Consider the following 15,825-nt stretch of genomic DNA (forward strand, 5'->3'; position numbering starts at 1 on the left):
TTGTACATAGAGGGGGTGGGGGGTGGGGTCAGTCCAGGTGGCCATTTGATTAATAGTTTAGCAGTCTTATGGCTTGGGGGTAGTAGCTGTTAAGGTGGCTTTGGTCCTAGACTTGGCGCACCAGAACCGCTTGCTGTGCGGCGGCAGAGAGGACAGTCTATGACTTGGGTGACTGGAGCCTTTGACAATTTTGGGGGTTTTCCTCTGACAACGCCTAGTATATAGGTCCTGGATGGCAGGAAACTTGGCCCCAGTGATGTACTGCGCTGTACGCACTACCCTCTGTTGCGCCTTACAGTCAGATGCAGAGCAGTTGCCATACGGTGATGCAATTGGTCAGGATGCTCTCGATGGTGCAGCTGTATAACTTTCTGACGATCTGGGGACCCATACCAAACCTTTTCAGTCTCCTGAGGGGGACAAGGTGTTGTTGTGCCCTCTTCACGACTGTCTTGGTGTGTTTGGACCATGATAGTTCGTTGGTGATGTGGACACCAAGGAACTTGAAACTCTCGACTCGTTCCACTACAGCCCAGTCAATGTTAATGGGGGCCTGTGTTTGGCCCGCCATTTCCTGTAGTCCACGATCAGCTCATTTGTCTTGCTCATATTGAAGAAAAAGTTATTGTCCTGGCACCGCACTGCCAGGTCTCTGACCTCCTCCTTATAGGTTGTCTCATTGTTGTCGGTAATCAGGCCTACCACTGTTGTGCAGTCAGCAAACTGAATGATGGTGTTGGAGTTGTGTTTGGCCACGCAGTCGTGGGTCAACAGGGAGTACAGGAGAGCAGGTGAGCAATACCTCAAGACTTCTTTAATATTAGACATTCTCACCCCTCGTCTTACCAGACGTAGTTTCTCTGTCCTGCCAATGCATGAAAAATCCCGTCAGCTCTATATTATCCGTGTCGTCGCCACGACTCGGTGAAACATAAGATATTACAGTTTTTAATGCCCTGTTGGTAGTATAATCTTGATCGTATATCATCCTTTTTGTTTTCCAATGATTGCACATTGGCCAATAGAATGGATGGTAGTGGAGGATTACTCACTCTCCTATGAATTCTCCGAAGGCAGCCCGACCTCCGCCCTCTTTTTTGCCGTCTTTTCTTCATGCAAATGACGGGGATTTTGGCCCGTTCCCGAGAAAGCAGTATATCCTTCACGTCTGACTTGTTAAAGAGTAATCGCTGTTCTGATGTTCAGGAGCTATTTTCGGTCATAAGAGATGGTAGCAGCAACAATATGTACAAAATAAGTTTAAAAATAAATTACAAACAACACACAAAAACTAACAAAATAACACAGTTGGTTAGGAGCCCGTAAAATGGCAGCCATCCCCTCCGGCGCCATTCTCACAGTGTATGGTTTTTTTTCTTCCCCTAGTTGGTGACAAAGTCCCCGCTGACATCAGACTCGTCAAAATAAACTCTACTACTCTGCGTGTTGACCAGTCCATCCTCACCGGTGAGTGATATGATCAACTCTGTCTTAACCCTTTTTACAAGACTACAATGGAAATAAATTAGGTCTGTCAGTGTTAATCAAGTTAACTTTTTGTAATTTCAGTGTACTTTTTTCTCTCTCTCTCTCTCTCTCTCTCTCTCTCTCTCTCTCTCTCTCTCTCTCTCTCTCGATTAATCGCATTGTCTGAAAGCGTTGAATCTGAAAACACTGAAAACATCCAAAATACATAATCTATACAGCTGAAATCTACAATGCCATGTAAAAACAAGTTGACATTGAGGTTAAATAAAGTGTGCTTTCTCAATTTGGCCAAAATAAAATACATCTATTTGACTAACCATTATTTTAGACAAAATCAAGACGTCAATGTTTTTTGTATGAAAAATCTTAAATTACATTTGGAATATGCAATAAAATCCAGAGAGTTAACTTTATTAAGTGTTTTTAACCTTTTGACAGCCCTAATATAAATACATGTAAAACTATTTTGTTGTAAAAATCACTCTATCTGCTCTGTCTCTCTCCTCGCTCAGGTGAGTCTGTCAGTGTGATTAAGCACACCGATGCCGTCCCAGACATGAGAGCTGTCAACCAGGACAAGAAGAACATGCTTTTCTCTGTGAGGAACTCTCCTATATATTTATCCATCTATCTATTTTTCTATTCCTCCATCTCAGAATCTCTGTCAATCTAACTGTTGTTTTCCACACTCCTGCCCTTCTCTATATGAGCCTCTTCCACTCTCCATCTCCTCCACCCTTACAGCAATTAATTGACCACTCCCTCTTTTCCCCTCTATCTCCTTCTCCCCACTCTCTCTCCCTCCCTTTCCCTCGCTCCCTCTCTCCCTCCCTCTGTCCGTCCCTCAAGGGCACCAACATCGCTTCAGGCAAGGCTATCGGCATAGCCGTGGCGACTGGTGTCTCTACTGAGATCGGGAAGATCCGCGACCAGATGGCTGCGACAGAGCAGGAGAAGACCCCCCTGCAGGCCAAACTGGACGAGTTCGGAGAGCAGCTCTCCAAGGTGAGACAGACAGCTACTACTACACTACTACTACTGCTACTACTACTACACTACCTTAGTTGTTGCAACTTGACAAGATTAGTTTCCCCGCTGCCTTAAAATGGTCAAGTAGACCATTTTTGCCCGTTTTGATTTGATACAACTTAAAGGGATATTTCACCCAAATTACAAAATGACAGTGGGATTTGAGCCACAAATGGTAAAATGTAGAAACGGTGTCAGGGAAATCCAACCAAGTCATACCTTGTCCATAGACTTACAATGTAAGGAAACCAATAGTGTAATGATGACAATTGCATTATATATATATATATTTTAAACCAGGCTTTATCTGACAACCTTTTGTTGTCTATTCCATAACAGGTCATCTCCCTGATCTGTGTTGCCGTGTGGATGATCAACATTGGCCACTTCAACGACCCCGTTCATGGAGGCTCCTGGATCCGCGGGGCCGTCTACTACTTCAAGATCGCTGTGGCCCTGGCTGTGGCTGCCATTCCTGAGGGTAAGCAACTGATACTGGACTAGCACTAATCTAATCTAAAAAGTCTAGATGGGTCAAAATAAAGTGGACAAAAGTCAATCAACCAATCACCCTTGAGACTGTGTTAACCTGCTGAGCTAAAGCCTATGTAGCAGAACTAATGCAAATCTTCAGGTCTCAAGCAAGGTTTCTCATCACAAGAACATGAACATGGTTCACTGCCTAACTAATAACACTCTTTCCCCTTCTCTCTCTCTACCATCTGTCCCCTTTCTCCCCCCTCTCTCTCCCCCCAGGTCTGCCCGCTGTGATCACCACTTGCCTGGCTCTGGGTACCCGCCGTATGGCCAAGAAGAATGCCATCGTCCGCTCCCTGCCCTCTGTGGAGACCCTGGGCTGCACCTCCGTCATCTGCTCCGACAAGACCGGCACCCTCACCACCAACCAGATGTGTGTCACCAAGGTGGGTAAACACACACACACACACACACACACACACACACACACACACACACACACACACACACACACACACACGTCGAACAAACACAAACATGCACACGTGTGCTGTGAATTCAAACACACACACACACACACACACGTCGCACAAACACACACGTGCACACGTGCACTGTGCGTTCAAACATACACACACACACACACACACAAACCCAAACGCACCAGTGATCCACCACACTGTAAAAAAGGTGTGGATTCAACATACAATTGTAAGGCAACCAGCCGCAATAGGAGTCCTATCACAATCCTATTGCAGCTGCGTGCCTTACAATTGTACGTTGAATCACCTGAATGCCATTATTATTATATATTTGTATTATTTATTTATTTAACCTTTATTTAACTACAATCCTATTGCAGAACACTCACAATCCTATTGCAGCTGATTCCCTTACAATTGTACGTTGATATAAACCTCAATGCTGGTTTGCAAAGTGATGTTTAATATCCAGCAATTGTAACTTTTATTCACCCGCAACCTGCATTGAGAATAACTGCTGGGGTAAGGAAGATTGATTATTGAAACTGCCTAAATCATATACACTGGAACAGACAGCTCAATAATGGGTGCAGAACGTCCAACTACTAACACATTAGATTCGTTTCTGAAAATGTACACTGAGTGTACAAAATATTAGGAACACTGACCAGGTGAATCCAGTATGAAAGCTAAGATCCCTTATTGATGTCACCTGCTAAATCCACTTTAACCAGTGTCGACGAAGGGGATGAGACAGTTTAAATAAGGATTTTTAAGACAATTGAGACATGGATTGTGTATGTGCACCATTCAGAGGGTGAATGGGCAAGACAAAAGAAAAAGTGCCTTTGAACGGGGTATGGTAGTAGGTGCCAGGCGCACCGGTTTGAGTGTGTCTAGAACTGCAACGCTGCTGTTTTTTTCACGCTCAACAGTTTCCCTGTGTGTCAAGCCTGGTCCACCACCCAATGGACATACTGCAACAGCCAACTTGACACAACTGTGGGAAGCAATGGAGTCAACATGGGCCAGCATCCCTGTTGAACGCTTTCGACAACTTGAAGTCCATGTCCCGATTAACTGAGGCTGTTCTGTGGGCAAAAGGGGGTGAATATTAGGAAGGTGTTTCTAATGTTTTGTACACTCAGTGTACGTTATTTATTTGTAATCAACTAATCCGTGCCTTAAGAAAGTATTCATACCCCTTGGTTTTTCCCCACATTTTGTTGTTACAGCCTGAATTTAAAATACCTTAAATTGAGATTTTGGGCTCTATTTCAACAAACCTAATGCAGCGGTAAATGTAAGCACTGGCGGTAAGCACTATAGGTTCAGGGGTATGTCAGAAATATTTTTGCTATTTTCACCACAACAATTATAGGCACAGTTGCTGGTGGTGGTGCGAAAGGGCTGGGTTTTGATAAATAAACCAGTTGTGGGTGTGTCGAGGCTTGCCCCTCACTGGCCAATCAGAACATGCTCCATGGCTAAATAGGTGGTTGCTTCAAGTAGTGTGTTTACAGTCTTTTGTGTATTGCGTTGTTATCAACTCCAATTTGAATGTTACTCCCTTATAGCCTAGTTCGTTAAATAGCCTGCCCCATATTTGCAACATACGTTGAACATGTTTGCAGTCGACCTGTTTATATAAGCATTGCATTGCTTCAGAATGGAAATACATTGTTAAATAGGCTATAGCATTTGCACTGATATAGGGGCTCCTAGGCCTACTGTAAATTGCAGTCTGGACATGCCAAACGTAGTCAATAAGCAAGATTACATTCACTAGGCTATAGATAAGGCCTAAAAAGACTGTATAATTGTAATCAAATTCTAATAAAAACGAAATTACATTTAAATAGGCTCTGTCTAAATACAGATACAGGAACCATAATTGCTCCCTGTGGGCATATAATACAGACAAGGCATCTTAGACTATGAAGGGTTTTTAAAGATCCAATATAAAGAGAAAGGGGAATTGTCCACAACATTATACTACTGGCAAATGCAATGTTTTATAAACATTATGGAACCATCTTACAGATAATATCTGCACTACAGAAATAGCAGATGAAAATTGCATTGCATTTGAACCATGTAGCAGCTTACTTAATCACCATAAACCCATGGATGTGAATATTTCTAAGTTTGAAATATTGGATGTGAATATTTCTACGTTTGGTTTTCAATCAAATTTATTGAAAAACAATCTGTTTTTTTAAACCAATGTCGTGGAATTATTCTAATCAAAAGGAGAGACTTTTAATTTCTTTAAAACAAGTTAACTTTATGATTTAATTACTGCAGTAACGGAGCTTGTCAACGACCTTCCCGTAGGTGATTCGTTGAGAGCCCAATGAGCGGATTTGAGCCACAGCATTTTATAGCAAAGTCCATCCTCCTGGATGTTCATGACAAACAACAGATGTATGGAATGGGTCACAAGGTTAAGATTCGTATGAAAGATACTAATAATTCACAGCAAACAGTATCTGCTGTAAAGTCTGCTCTCATTGTGTAGAAACTAGGGTCTGGCCCCCAACTCCATACTGGAGCCATCTCCACCCTGGCACCAACTCATGCTATGGAATGTAGTCTTGTTAGTTTTATCACCCAAAGACATTGTAAATATTCTGTCAGCATTAAATCTCCCAGAGGCCCATTCTCAGTAAAATACACACAGATGAGAGTGTTCTATGAACCCCTTATTCTGTTGCATAAAATAACCATTTGACGCAATAACAGTATTTATAACATAATCTTGCAACACCAACAACAACATTTCTAATAAGGATTGGGTCAGAAGCTTGATATCATAAATCACTTATCTCATTCGTTAGCATGTGTGCACAGGGCAAGCCTAAATGTCTTTATGCATAGCATTCACGTTTATATACAAACTAGACTCCAGTCAATTGTATCGTTGCCTATGTCCTAGGGAGATTCTGAAAAAAATACAGCATTGATATGGCATTATAGGAGGTTGGAATAGTTTGGAGGAGTGCGGGTGTCTTTGGGTGAGGGGCGCTCTTTGAAAATGGAGATGGAAAACCTACTCAAAAACAAGCGAAATTAAGTATGCAGGTATGGGAATTTTGAATACCAAATGAAAAAGCATGAGGGCCAGGCTAAAAAATATACACCTATGTGATGGTGCTAAACCAGCCTTGATCAAGGGAAGGATAGGCTATGCTTGGTTCTTAATCAAAGTAAACTGAATGGGGGGAAAACCAATAGTTTATGTATCTAAATACTAGATTCAGCAGCATTAAATCACATCTCTCTTCCATGGGTACTCACTGTGCATCACGGCTGGATAGGCTGCACTTTCTCTCTCAAAATCCATGTAAGTATCAACTGCGTTACTGCTAAGACCTTTTTATGAGTCTTAAAACTTCCCATTAGCACTGCATGAAATTGTCACTTTTGCATGTGTTTTTAAGGACACATCTCAAATATTGCCACCCCTATCGCCCTCCAGGTTCCCTCGGAGAGTTCATCAATGAGCTTGATGCCTTGATAAGCTCCTTTCCTGAGGACGGCTCACCTCTCACAGTTCTGGGCGACTTTAACTTTAACCTCCCCACGTCTACCATTGACTCATTCCTCTCTGCCTCCTTCTTTCCACTCCTCTCCTCTTTTGACCTCACCCTCTCACCTTCCCCCCCTACTCACAAGGCAGGCAATACGCTCGACCTCATCTTTACTAGATGCTGTTCCTCCACTAACCTCATTGCAACTCCCCTCCAAGTCTCCGACCACTACCTTGTATCCTTTTCCCTCTCGCTCTCATCCAACACTTCCCACACTGCCCCTACTCGGATGGTATCGCGCCGTCCCAACCTTCGCTCTCTCTCCCCCGCTACTCTCTCCTCTTCCATCCTATCATCTCTTCCCTCTGCTCAAACCTTCTCCAACCTATCTCCTGATTCTGCCTCCTCAACCCTCCTCTCCTCCCTTTCTGCATCCTTTGACTCTCTATGTCCCCTATCCTCCAGGCCGGCTCGGTCCTCCCCTCCCGCTCCGTGGCTCGACGACTCATTGCGAGCTCACAGAACAGGGCTCCGGGCAGCCGAGCGGAAATGGAGGAAAACTCGCCTCCCTGCGGACCTGGCATCCTTTCACTCCCTCCTCTCTACATTTTCCTCCTCTGTCTCTGCTGCTAAAGCCACTTTCTACCACTCTAAATTCCAAGCATCTGCCTCTAACCCTAGGAAGCTCTTTGCCACCTTCTCCTCCCTCTTGAATCCTCCTCCCCCTCCCCCTCCTCCCTCTCTGCAGATGACTTCGTCAACCATTTTGAAAAGAAGGTCGACAACATCCGATCCCCCGTTTGCTAAGTCAAACGACACCGCTGGTTCTGCTCACACTGCCCTACCCTGTGCTCTGACCTCTTTCTCCCCTCTCTCTCCAGATGACATCTCGCGTCTTGTGACGGCCGGCCGCCCAACAACCTGCCCGCTTGACCCTATCCCCTCCTCTCTTCTCCAGACCATCTCCGGTGACCTTCTCCCTTACCTCACCTCGCTCATCAACTCATCCCTGACCGCTGGCTACGTCCCTCCCGTCTTCAAGAGAGCGAGAGTTGCACCCCTTCTGAAAAACCTACACTCGATCCCTCCGATGTCAACAACTACAGACCAGTATCCCTTCTTTCTTTTCTCTCCAAAACTCTTGAACGTGCCGTCCTTGGCCAGCTCTCCCGCTATCTCTCTCAGAATGACCTTCTTGATCCAAATCAGTCAGGTTTCAAGACTAGTCATTCAACTGAGACTGCTCTTCTCTGTATCACGGAGGCGCTCCGCACTGCTAAAGCTAACTCTCTCTCCTCTGCTCTCATCCTTCTAGACCTATCGGCTGCCTTCGATACTGTGAACCATCAGATCCTCCTCTCCACCCTCTCCGAGTTGGGCATCTCCGGCGCGGCCCACGCTTGGATTGCGTCCTACCTGACAGGTCGCTCCTACCAGGTGGCGTGGCGAGAATCCGTCTCCTCACCACGTGCTCTCACCACTGGTGTCCCCCAGGGCTCTGTTCTAGGCCCTCTCCTATTCTCGCTATACACCAAGTCACTTGGCTCTGTCATAACCTCACATGGTCTCTCCTATCATTGCTATGCAGACGACACACAATTAATCTTCTCCTTTCCCCCTTCTGACGACCAGGTGGCGAATCGCATCTCTGCATGTCTGGCAGACATATCAGTGTGGATGACGGATCATCACCTCAAGCTGAACCTCGGCAAGACGGAGCTGCTCTTCCTCCCGGGAAGGACTGCCCGTTCCATGATCTCGCCATCACGGTTGACAACTCCATTGTGTCCTCGTCCCAGAGCGCTAAGAACCTTGGCGTGATCCTGGACAACACCCTGTCGTTCTCAAATAACATCAAGGCGGTGGCCCGTTCCTGTAGGTTCATGCTCTACAACATCCGCAGAGTACGACCCTGCCTCACACAGGAAGCGGCGCAGGTCCTAATCCAGGCACTTGTCATCTCCCGTCTGGATTACTGCAACTCGCTGTTGGCTGGGCTCCCTGCCTGTGCCATTAAACCCCTACAACTCATCCAGAACGCCGCAGCCCGTCTGGTGTTCAACCTTCCCAAGTTCTCTCACGTCACCCCGCTCCTCCGCTCTCTCCACTGGCTTCCAGTTGAAGCTCGCATCCGCTACAAGACCATGGTGCTTGCCTACGGAGCTGTGAGGGGAACGGCACCTCAGTACCTCCAGGCTCTGATCAGGCCCTACACCCAAACAAGGGCACTGCGTTCATCCACCTCTGGCCTGCTCGCCTCCCTACCACTGAGGAAGTACAGTTCCCGCTCAGCCCAGTCAAAACTGTTCGCTGCTCTGGCCCCCCAATGGTGGAACAAACTCCCTCACGACGCCAGGACAGCGGAGTCAATCACCACCTTCCGGAGACACCTGAAACCCCACCTCTTTAAGGAATACCTAGGATAGGATAAAGTAATCCTTCTCCCCCTCCCCCCTTAAAAGACCTAGATGCACTATTGTAAAGTGGCTGTTCCACTGGATGTCATAAGGTGAAAGCACCAATTTGTAAGTCGCTCTGGATAAGAGCGTCTGCTAAATGACTTAAATGTAAATGTAAATGTAAAGCTAGAGAGCTAATGTTAGACAGGTAAATTGCAAAACCTGGAGTTAGGGCTGGAAAATGCTAGCGCGAAATTGACAAAAACAAAAATGTCTAAAAACATGTTTTCACTTTGTCATTATGGGGGTATTCTGTGTAGATGGATTAGAAAATGAATCCCTTTTGAATTCAGGCTGTTACAACAAAATGTGGAATAAGTCAAGGGGTACGAATGCAAAAATACAGGTATTGAAAACTCAAACTGCAATAAAGCGTGCTGGGAAACAAGATAATGATGGCTCTGCTTTTCAGTGGTTTTGAGCAAACATACATTTTGTAATTTTACTCATCAAGCTTGTTCAAATTCAGCTCACCTCGAGCAGAGTTTGTTCATTCAAAGTACAATTGTAAGGCAGCCAACTGCAATAGGATTGTGAGTATGCTCAACATTTGGGCATATACCCAACATACATTGTTGCCTTTTAAAAATGTACTCACACATACATTAGATCAATTTATTGTCCTTCCAAAGTCCACCCAACTCACAAAATAACGGTGATTAAGAAATTGGTTCAGTTGGCTTTTTTAAATGCATAGTTAAGTAGTGTGTGTGTGTGTTGTCTTTGTGATGTGGTTCCAGATGTTCATTATTGACAAAGTGGACGGAGACAGCGTTTCTCTGGGTTCTTTTGACATCTCCGGTTCCAAGTACACTCCCGAGGGAGAAGTGTGAGTATAGCCTGGAAACACACACATACGCACGCACGCACACACACACACACACACACACACACACACACACACACACACACCCTGACTTACTGTCTTCTCCATCTCTCTCTCAGTACTAAGAACGGTGCGTTAGTGAAGTGTGGCCAGTATGATGGCTTGGTGGAGCTGTCCACCATCTGTGCTCTGTGCAATGACTCCTCTATGGACTACAACGATGTAAGTGTTTGTGAGTTTGCGTGCATGCGTGTGTCAGCACTCAGTATCTGTATATATATGTGTAGCTGTTATTTTATGTATCTGATATGTGTATTAGTCTAGCCCAGATCTGATAGTGTCTTTCCCCTCTCTCCTGCAGACTAAGGGAATCTATGAGAAGGTGGGCGAGGCCACTGAGACCGCTCTGTGCTGCCTGGTTGAGAAGATGAATGTGTTCAACACTGAAGTGCGCGGCCTGTCCAAGCCCGACAGAGCCAACGCCTGTTGCTCTGTAAGTCTTCCTCCCTCCCTCCACCTTTCCTCTATCCCTCATTTCCTCCCTCACTCTAGTCCACCCTCTCTCACCTCCCTCTTTTCCTTTTGGCTCCCCTCTCCAACCTACTCCCCCATTCCATCCCTCTCATTCCTCCCTCTCCAGCCGACCCATGTCCTCTCCGTCTCTCTCCCAGGTGATCAAGCAGCTGATGAAGAAGGAGTTCACCCTGGAGTTCTCCAGAGACAGGAAGTCCATGTCAGTGTTCTGCTCCCCAGCCAAGTCCTCTAAGGCTGCTGTCGGCAACAAGATGTTCGTCAAGGTGAGAGAATACCGGCAACCGTCTCTATGGAAATGCTCAGAGTAAACGCCCCAGTGACGTTGTCATATCAGTAATCTCTATTAGCAATCTTGCAGTGATTGTTGATAAAGTTCCAAAATGCTCCTTGAGCCCTGACTGTTATCTCTCTCCCTCTATCTCTCTCTCCCTAGGGCGCTCCCGAGGGTGTTATTGAGAGGTGTGCATATGTGCGCGTTGGTACCACACGTGTGCCCTTGTCCGAGCCTGTCAAGAACAAGATCATGGCTGTGATCAAGGAGTGGGGTACCGGCCGTGACACCCTGCGTTGTCTGGCACTGGCCACCCGCGACACACCCCTCCGCATGGAAGAGATGAACCTCGAAGACGCCACCAAGTTCGGCGACTACGAGGTGAGAAAGGAGAGGAGAGAAGGGCGGGAGCGCTTCAGGGAGAGGGGGGGGGAAGAGGAATTTAAGTACTTACTGTATTAATTACTAGGTAAATAAAGGGGTTCCTGAGTTGCTCAGCGCTCTAAGGCAATGGATTGCAGTGCTGAGGCGGGGGAATTGGCCGGGGTCTTTCTTTGGGTCATCGCGCTCTAGCGACTCCTTGTGGCGTTGAACGGGTGTTTCCTCCGACACATTGGTGCAGCTGACTTCCGGGTTAAGTGTGCAGAGTGTTAAGAAGTTTCAGAGGACGCATGTCTCAACCTTCACCTCTCCCGAGCCCATTGAGGAGTTGCAGCGATAAGACAAGGTCGTAACTAACAATTAGGGGGAAAATGTATAATAACAAAACAACAAAAAATGTATAAGAATAATTACTAGGTAAATACAAACAATTCTACTGGAATTTCTATCTAAATTCATTGCATTCAAGCTTTATTTGCACAACAACTCATTTCATTGTCTCCTCTCTCTCTCTGTCTGTGTTCCTCAGACTGACCTTACCTTCGTGGGCTGCGTGGGCATGCTGGACCCCCCTCGTAAGGAGGTCATTGGAGCTATTGAGCTGTGCAGGGCTGCTGGCATCCGTGTCATCATGATCACTGGTCAGTATACTGGACAGTAAAAGTCTGCTGCTTTTCCTACAGTTCCCTGGTTTCCTAGAAAACCCGGTTGGAAGTTCCCGGAATAAAGACAGAATAAACAGGAAATCCGGTATCCTCCAACCAGGATTTCTGGAAAACCTGGGATTTTGGGAAATTTACCCAATTTTTGCAACCCTAACTCACTTTTTCTCTCTGTCTCCATGCCTTTCTCATTCCCACTGTTTCCATCCATCTACCTCTTCTCTGTTGGTTGTCTTTCCTCCATTATAGTTCATTCTGAAATAAATTGAGAAACAATATCTTACAACTCATTATCCTCCCTCCCAGGTGACAACAAGGGAACAGCCGTGGCTATCTGCCGTCGTATTGGCATCTTCACCGAGGATGAGGACACTACTGGCCGAGCCTTCACTGGCCGTGAGTTTGACGACCTGCCCCTCCACGAGCAAAAAAAAGCCGTCCGCAAGGCCTGTTGCTATGCCCGCGTTGAGCCCTCTCACAAGTCCAAGATCGTTGAGTTCTTGCAAGGCTTCGATGAGATCACCGCCATGGTGAGGGGAGGAAACAGGAACAGAGGAGACATCTATTGAAAACTCAAAAGCTTTATTGTACAACCATCCAAATGACAAAAAACGGAACATTTGCAGTAATACGATTCATATCATCCAGAACACAACACTAACAGTCATCTTCCTTCTCTACCTTCTCTTTTCTTCCTTCTCTCTCTCTTCCTCCCCCTCCACCAGACCGGAGATGGGGTGAACGATGCCCCCGCCCTGAAGAAGGCCGAGATCGGCATCGCCATGGGCTCTGGCACTGCCGTTGCCAAGTCTGCCTCTGAGATGGTCCTGGCCGACGACAACTTCTCTTCCATCGTGGCAGCCGTCGAGGAGGGCAGAGCCATTTACAATAACATGAAGCAGTTCATCCGTTACCTCATCTCCTCCAACGTTGGTGAGGTCGTCTGGTGAGTGTCCGGGGTGGGGGGTGTGGGTGTGGAGGTGGGGTGAAGTGACCACATCACAACTGAGACATAACCGTGGTTGACCACTAATCCAGAAGGACAGAGATTCACTGTAGTAGCAGCATAACCACTTGACTGCCAATACATGAGTGACCAAGACACCACTGTGAGCAAGAACATCAATATGACGGCCACACACAGTGCTAGTCACAAATGACTCTTCTTTTTTCTTTCTTTCTTTCCCTCGCTCATCATCCATCCCTCCATCTCTCTCAGTATCTTCCTGACCGCTGCCCTGGGTCTGCCGGAGGCTCTGATCCCTGTCCAGCTGCTGTGGGTCAACTTGGTGACTGATGGTCTCCCTGCCACTGCCCTGGGCTTCAACCCCCCTGACCTGGACATCATGGGCAAGCTGCCCCGTTCCCCCAAGGAGCCCCTCATCTCTGGATGGCTGTTCTTCAGATACCTCGCCATTGGAGGTACGATACCATACCACACCAACACTTTTATTGTCCATTTTCATGGAAATGTATTCTGTGAAGTCAGGAACACGTCAAAAACACCAAATACAAAACAAAACGATACAATTACAAATGCACTGGCCATTCTGCTTTCCTCCTACTCTCCTTTTCTTTCAACAACTATTGTTTGGGGTCACTAGAATATCATTGTGAATGCATGACCAATACACTGCCTCATTCTAAGTAGTTTGCTAGTGTGGATGTTGTTTCTCAGTAGTATGCTAAGGTGGATATTGTGTCTAAAGCCCATCCTTTGTTCACATTCTAATTGTGCCCACATTTTTAGACAGGTGTAGACAATTAAAAGACTCATTGTGATCTAATTGTAAATCAGATCTTCCAAGTGTAAACAAACAAGATCAGGTCAAAGAACACATTTTTTATATTACATTTTTTTTTGTCATTTAGCAGACACTTTTATCCAGAGCAACTTACAGTAAAGCACATACCTTTTTCATAATTGTGCCCTGTGGGAATCAAACCCACAACCTTGGCATTGCAAGCTCCATGCAAAGCCAACTGAGCCACATGGGACCTGTTAGCAGTAGGTATAAACAGGGGTTATGTCGAATGCTAGTGTGGATATTGGAACAGAGCCATGTTCCAGGTTCAACATATGCTCACTATCATGTACCTCATGAAGCTATGTCCGACACGCCAACCCTGAACTATCCCTGGCTCAGTCGTAAATCTAACTGCAACCCTGACCCAATGTCAAACACTTAGAGCCTCAACCCTCACCGACTGCTGCTTTGCCCAACAATGGGCATACAGCAATGGCGGTCGGTGCCATTTAACATGAGGGAGGACGATTATGTTTTAATGAGCATGGCCTTATTTTTATTACAGCACATTGGATGACTGTCATACATATTCCATTCACCCAGTTCAATGTAACATTGCTAGGTTTAGGCTACTACATGATACTACATTTTCTCTTTACCCATCATTAGGTTGCTACAACCTAACCTATGAATGAACGTTTACAACGTATGTGCACAGGTTGAGAGAAAAATTTGAGTAATCAAGGTGACAGACAGTCGCACATTCACATTTACATTTAAGTCATTTAGCAGACGCTCTTATCCAGAGCGACTTACAAATTCAATACCGCCTTGCACACTCTTGCCGACATCTAGCTGATCTAGGGTGTATCATTAGTCCAACAGTTACAGCTAAAGTTAGCTAGCTAACAGTACACTTTAACTTGACATTAGGTTTATGCAGTTTTACGACGCAATATATAAAAAAAGCCGCGTTTCACACGAGTATCTAGACATACTGACCAGCTCCAGTGGACAGAAGCGTGCCATATGGCAGACCAATCGAAACTCATCTCTCGGCATGTCCAGCCCACTCATTATCTCAGCCAATCATGGCTAGCGGGAAGGTTGCTCCCTTTTTCTGTGGCTAAACCAACTAGGCTAGTAATTTAACAATTTTATTCATATTTACAGATGGCATACAAGTTTGATATTAAGGCACATGAAAGTTCACATGTTCGTGAAGGTATTTCTGCCAAAAAAAAAACGCATTTTGATAAAACAAATATTTTTTTACGTTCAAACAGCTCTCCTGTGAAGTCGTGACTTGCGACATATGCCTAGTGTCTTGAATCGGGTCACATATAGCTAGCTTAGCTGTATCTTATGCTTTCAGTACTACATTCATTCTCTGATGCTTTGATTGGGTGGACAACATGTCAGTTCATGTGCAAGAGCTCTGATAGGTTGGAGGACATTCTCCAGAAGTTGTTATAATTACTGTGTAAGTAAGTCTATGGAAGGGGGTGAGAACAATGAGCCTCCTAGGTTTTGAATTGATGTCAATGTAGCCAGAGGAGGACGGAAAGTAGCTGTCCTCCGGCTATACCATGGTGCTACCCTAAAGAGTGCTGTTGAGGCTATTGTAGACCTTCATTGCAAAGCAATGTGTTTAATCAATGCTTTCAGTACTTGATTCATTCTCTGGTCCTTTATTTGGGTGGACAACATGTCAGAGGAGAACGGAAACTAGCTGTCCTCCAGCTACACCATGGTGCTACCCTACAGAGTGCTGTTGAGGTTACTGTAGACCTTTAATCAATTATTTGGTGCCGTGAATATATTTAGAAAAGTTTAATCTAAAAATTATAATTTATTTTGTTTCACAACAACAAAAAATACCCCTTCCTCCTCTGAGGAGCCTCCACTGGTGTACAGCCTAGACACCCTGCCCCC

The 15,825-nt window shown here is 45.6% G+C and overlaps 1 protein-coding gene across 2 annotated transcripts in view; it reads left to right on the forward strand.

Annotated features, from left to right (window-relative positions):
* LOC115145252 (sarcoplasmic/endoplasmic reticulum calcium ATPase 1-like) overlaps positions 1–15,825 on the forward strand; it is a 35,353-nt gene that overhangs the window by 9,745 nt on the left and 9,783 nt on the right. For both annotated transcript variants that reach the window (XM_029686679.2, XM_029686678.2), the window contains 14 exons: positions 1,387–1,467; positions 2,001–2,086; positions 2,338–2,493; positions 2,857–2,998; positions 3,274–3,440; positions 10,209–10,297; positions 10,414–10,516; positions 10,656–10,787; positions 10,966–11,091; positions 11,262–11,480; positions 12,010–12,121; positions 12,449–12,672; positions 12,868–13,088; positions 13,362–13,564. In XM_029686679.2, coding sequence (XP_029542539.1) covers positions 1,387–1,467; positions 2,001–2,086; positions 2,338–2,493; positions 2,857–2,998; positions 3,274–3,440; positions 10,209–10,297; positions 10,414–10,516; positions 10,656–10,787; positions 10,966–11,091; positions 11,262–11,480; positions 12,010–12,121; positions 12,449–12,672; positions 12,868–13,088; positions 13,362–13,564 — 2,061 coding nt within the window. The remainder of the gene's footprint in view (positions 1–1,386; positions 1,468–2,000; positions 2,087–2,337; positions 2,494–2,856; positions 2,999–3,273; positions 3,441–10,208; positions 10,298–10,413; positions 10,517–10,655; positions 10,788–10,965; positions 11,092–11,261; positions 11,481–12,009; positions 12,122–12,448; positions 12,673–12,867; positions 13,089–13,361; positions 13,565–15,825) is intronic.

The sequence above is a fragment of the Oncorhynchus nerka genome, linkage group LG17 (assembly GCF_034236695.1).
Source record: "Oncorhynchus nerka isolate Pitt River linkage group LG17, Oner_Uvic_2.0, whole genome shotgun sequence".
NCBI lineage: Eukaryota > Metazoa > Chordata > Actinopteri > Salmoniformes > Salmonidae > Oncorhynchus > Oncorhynchus nerka.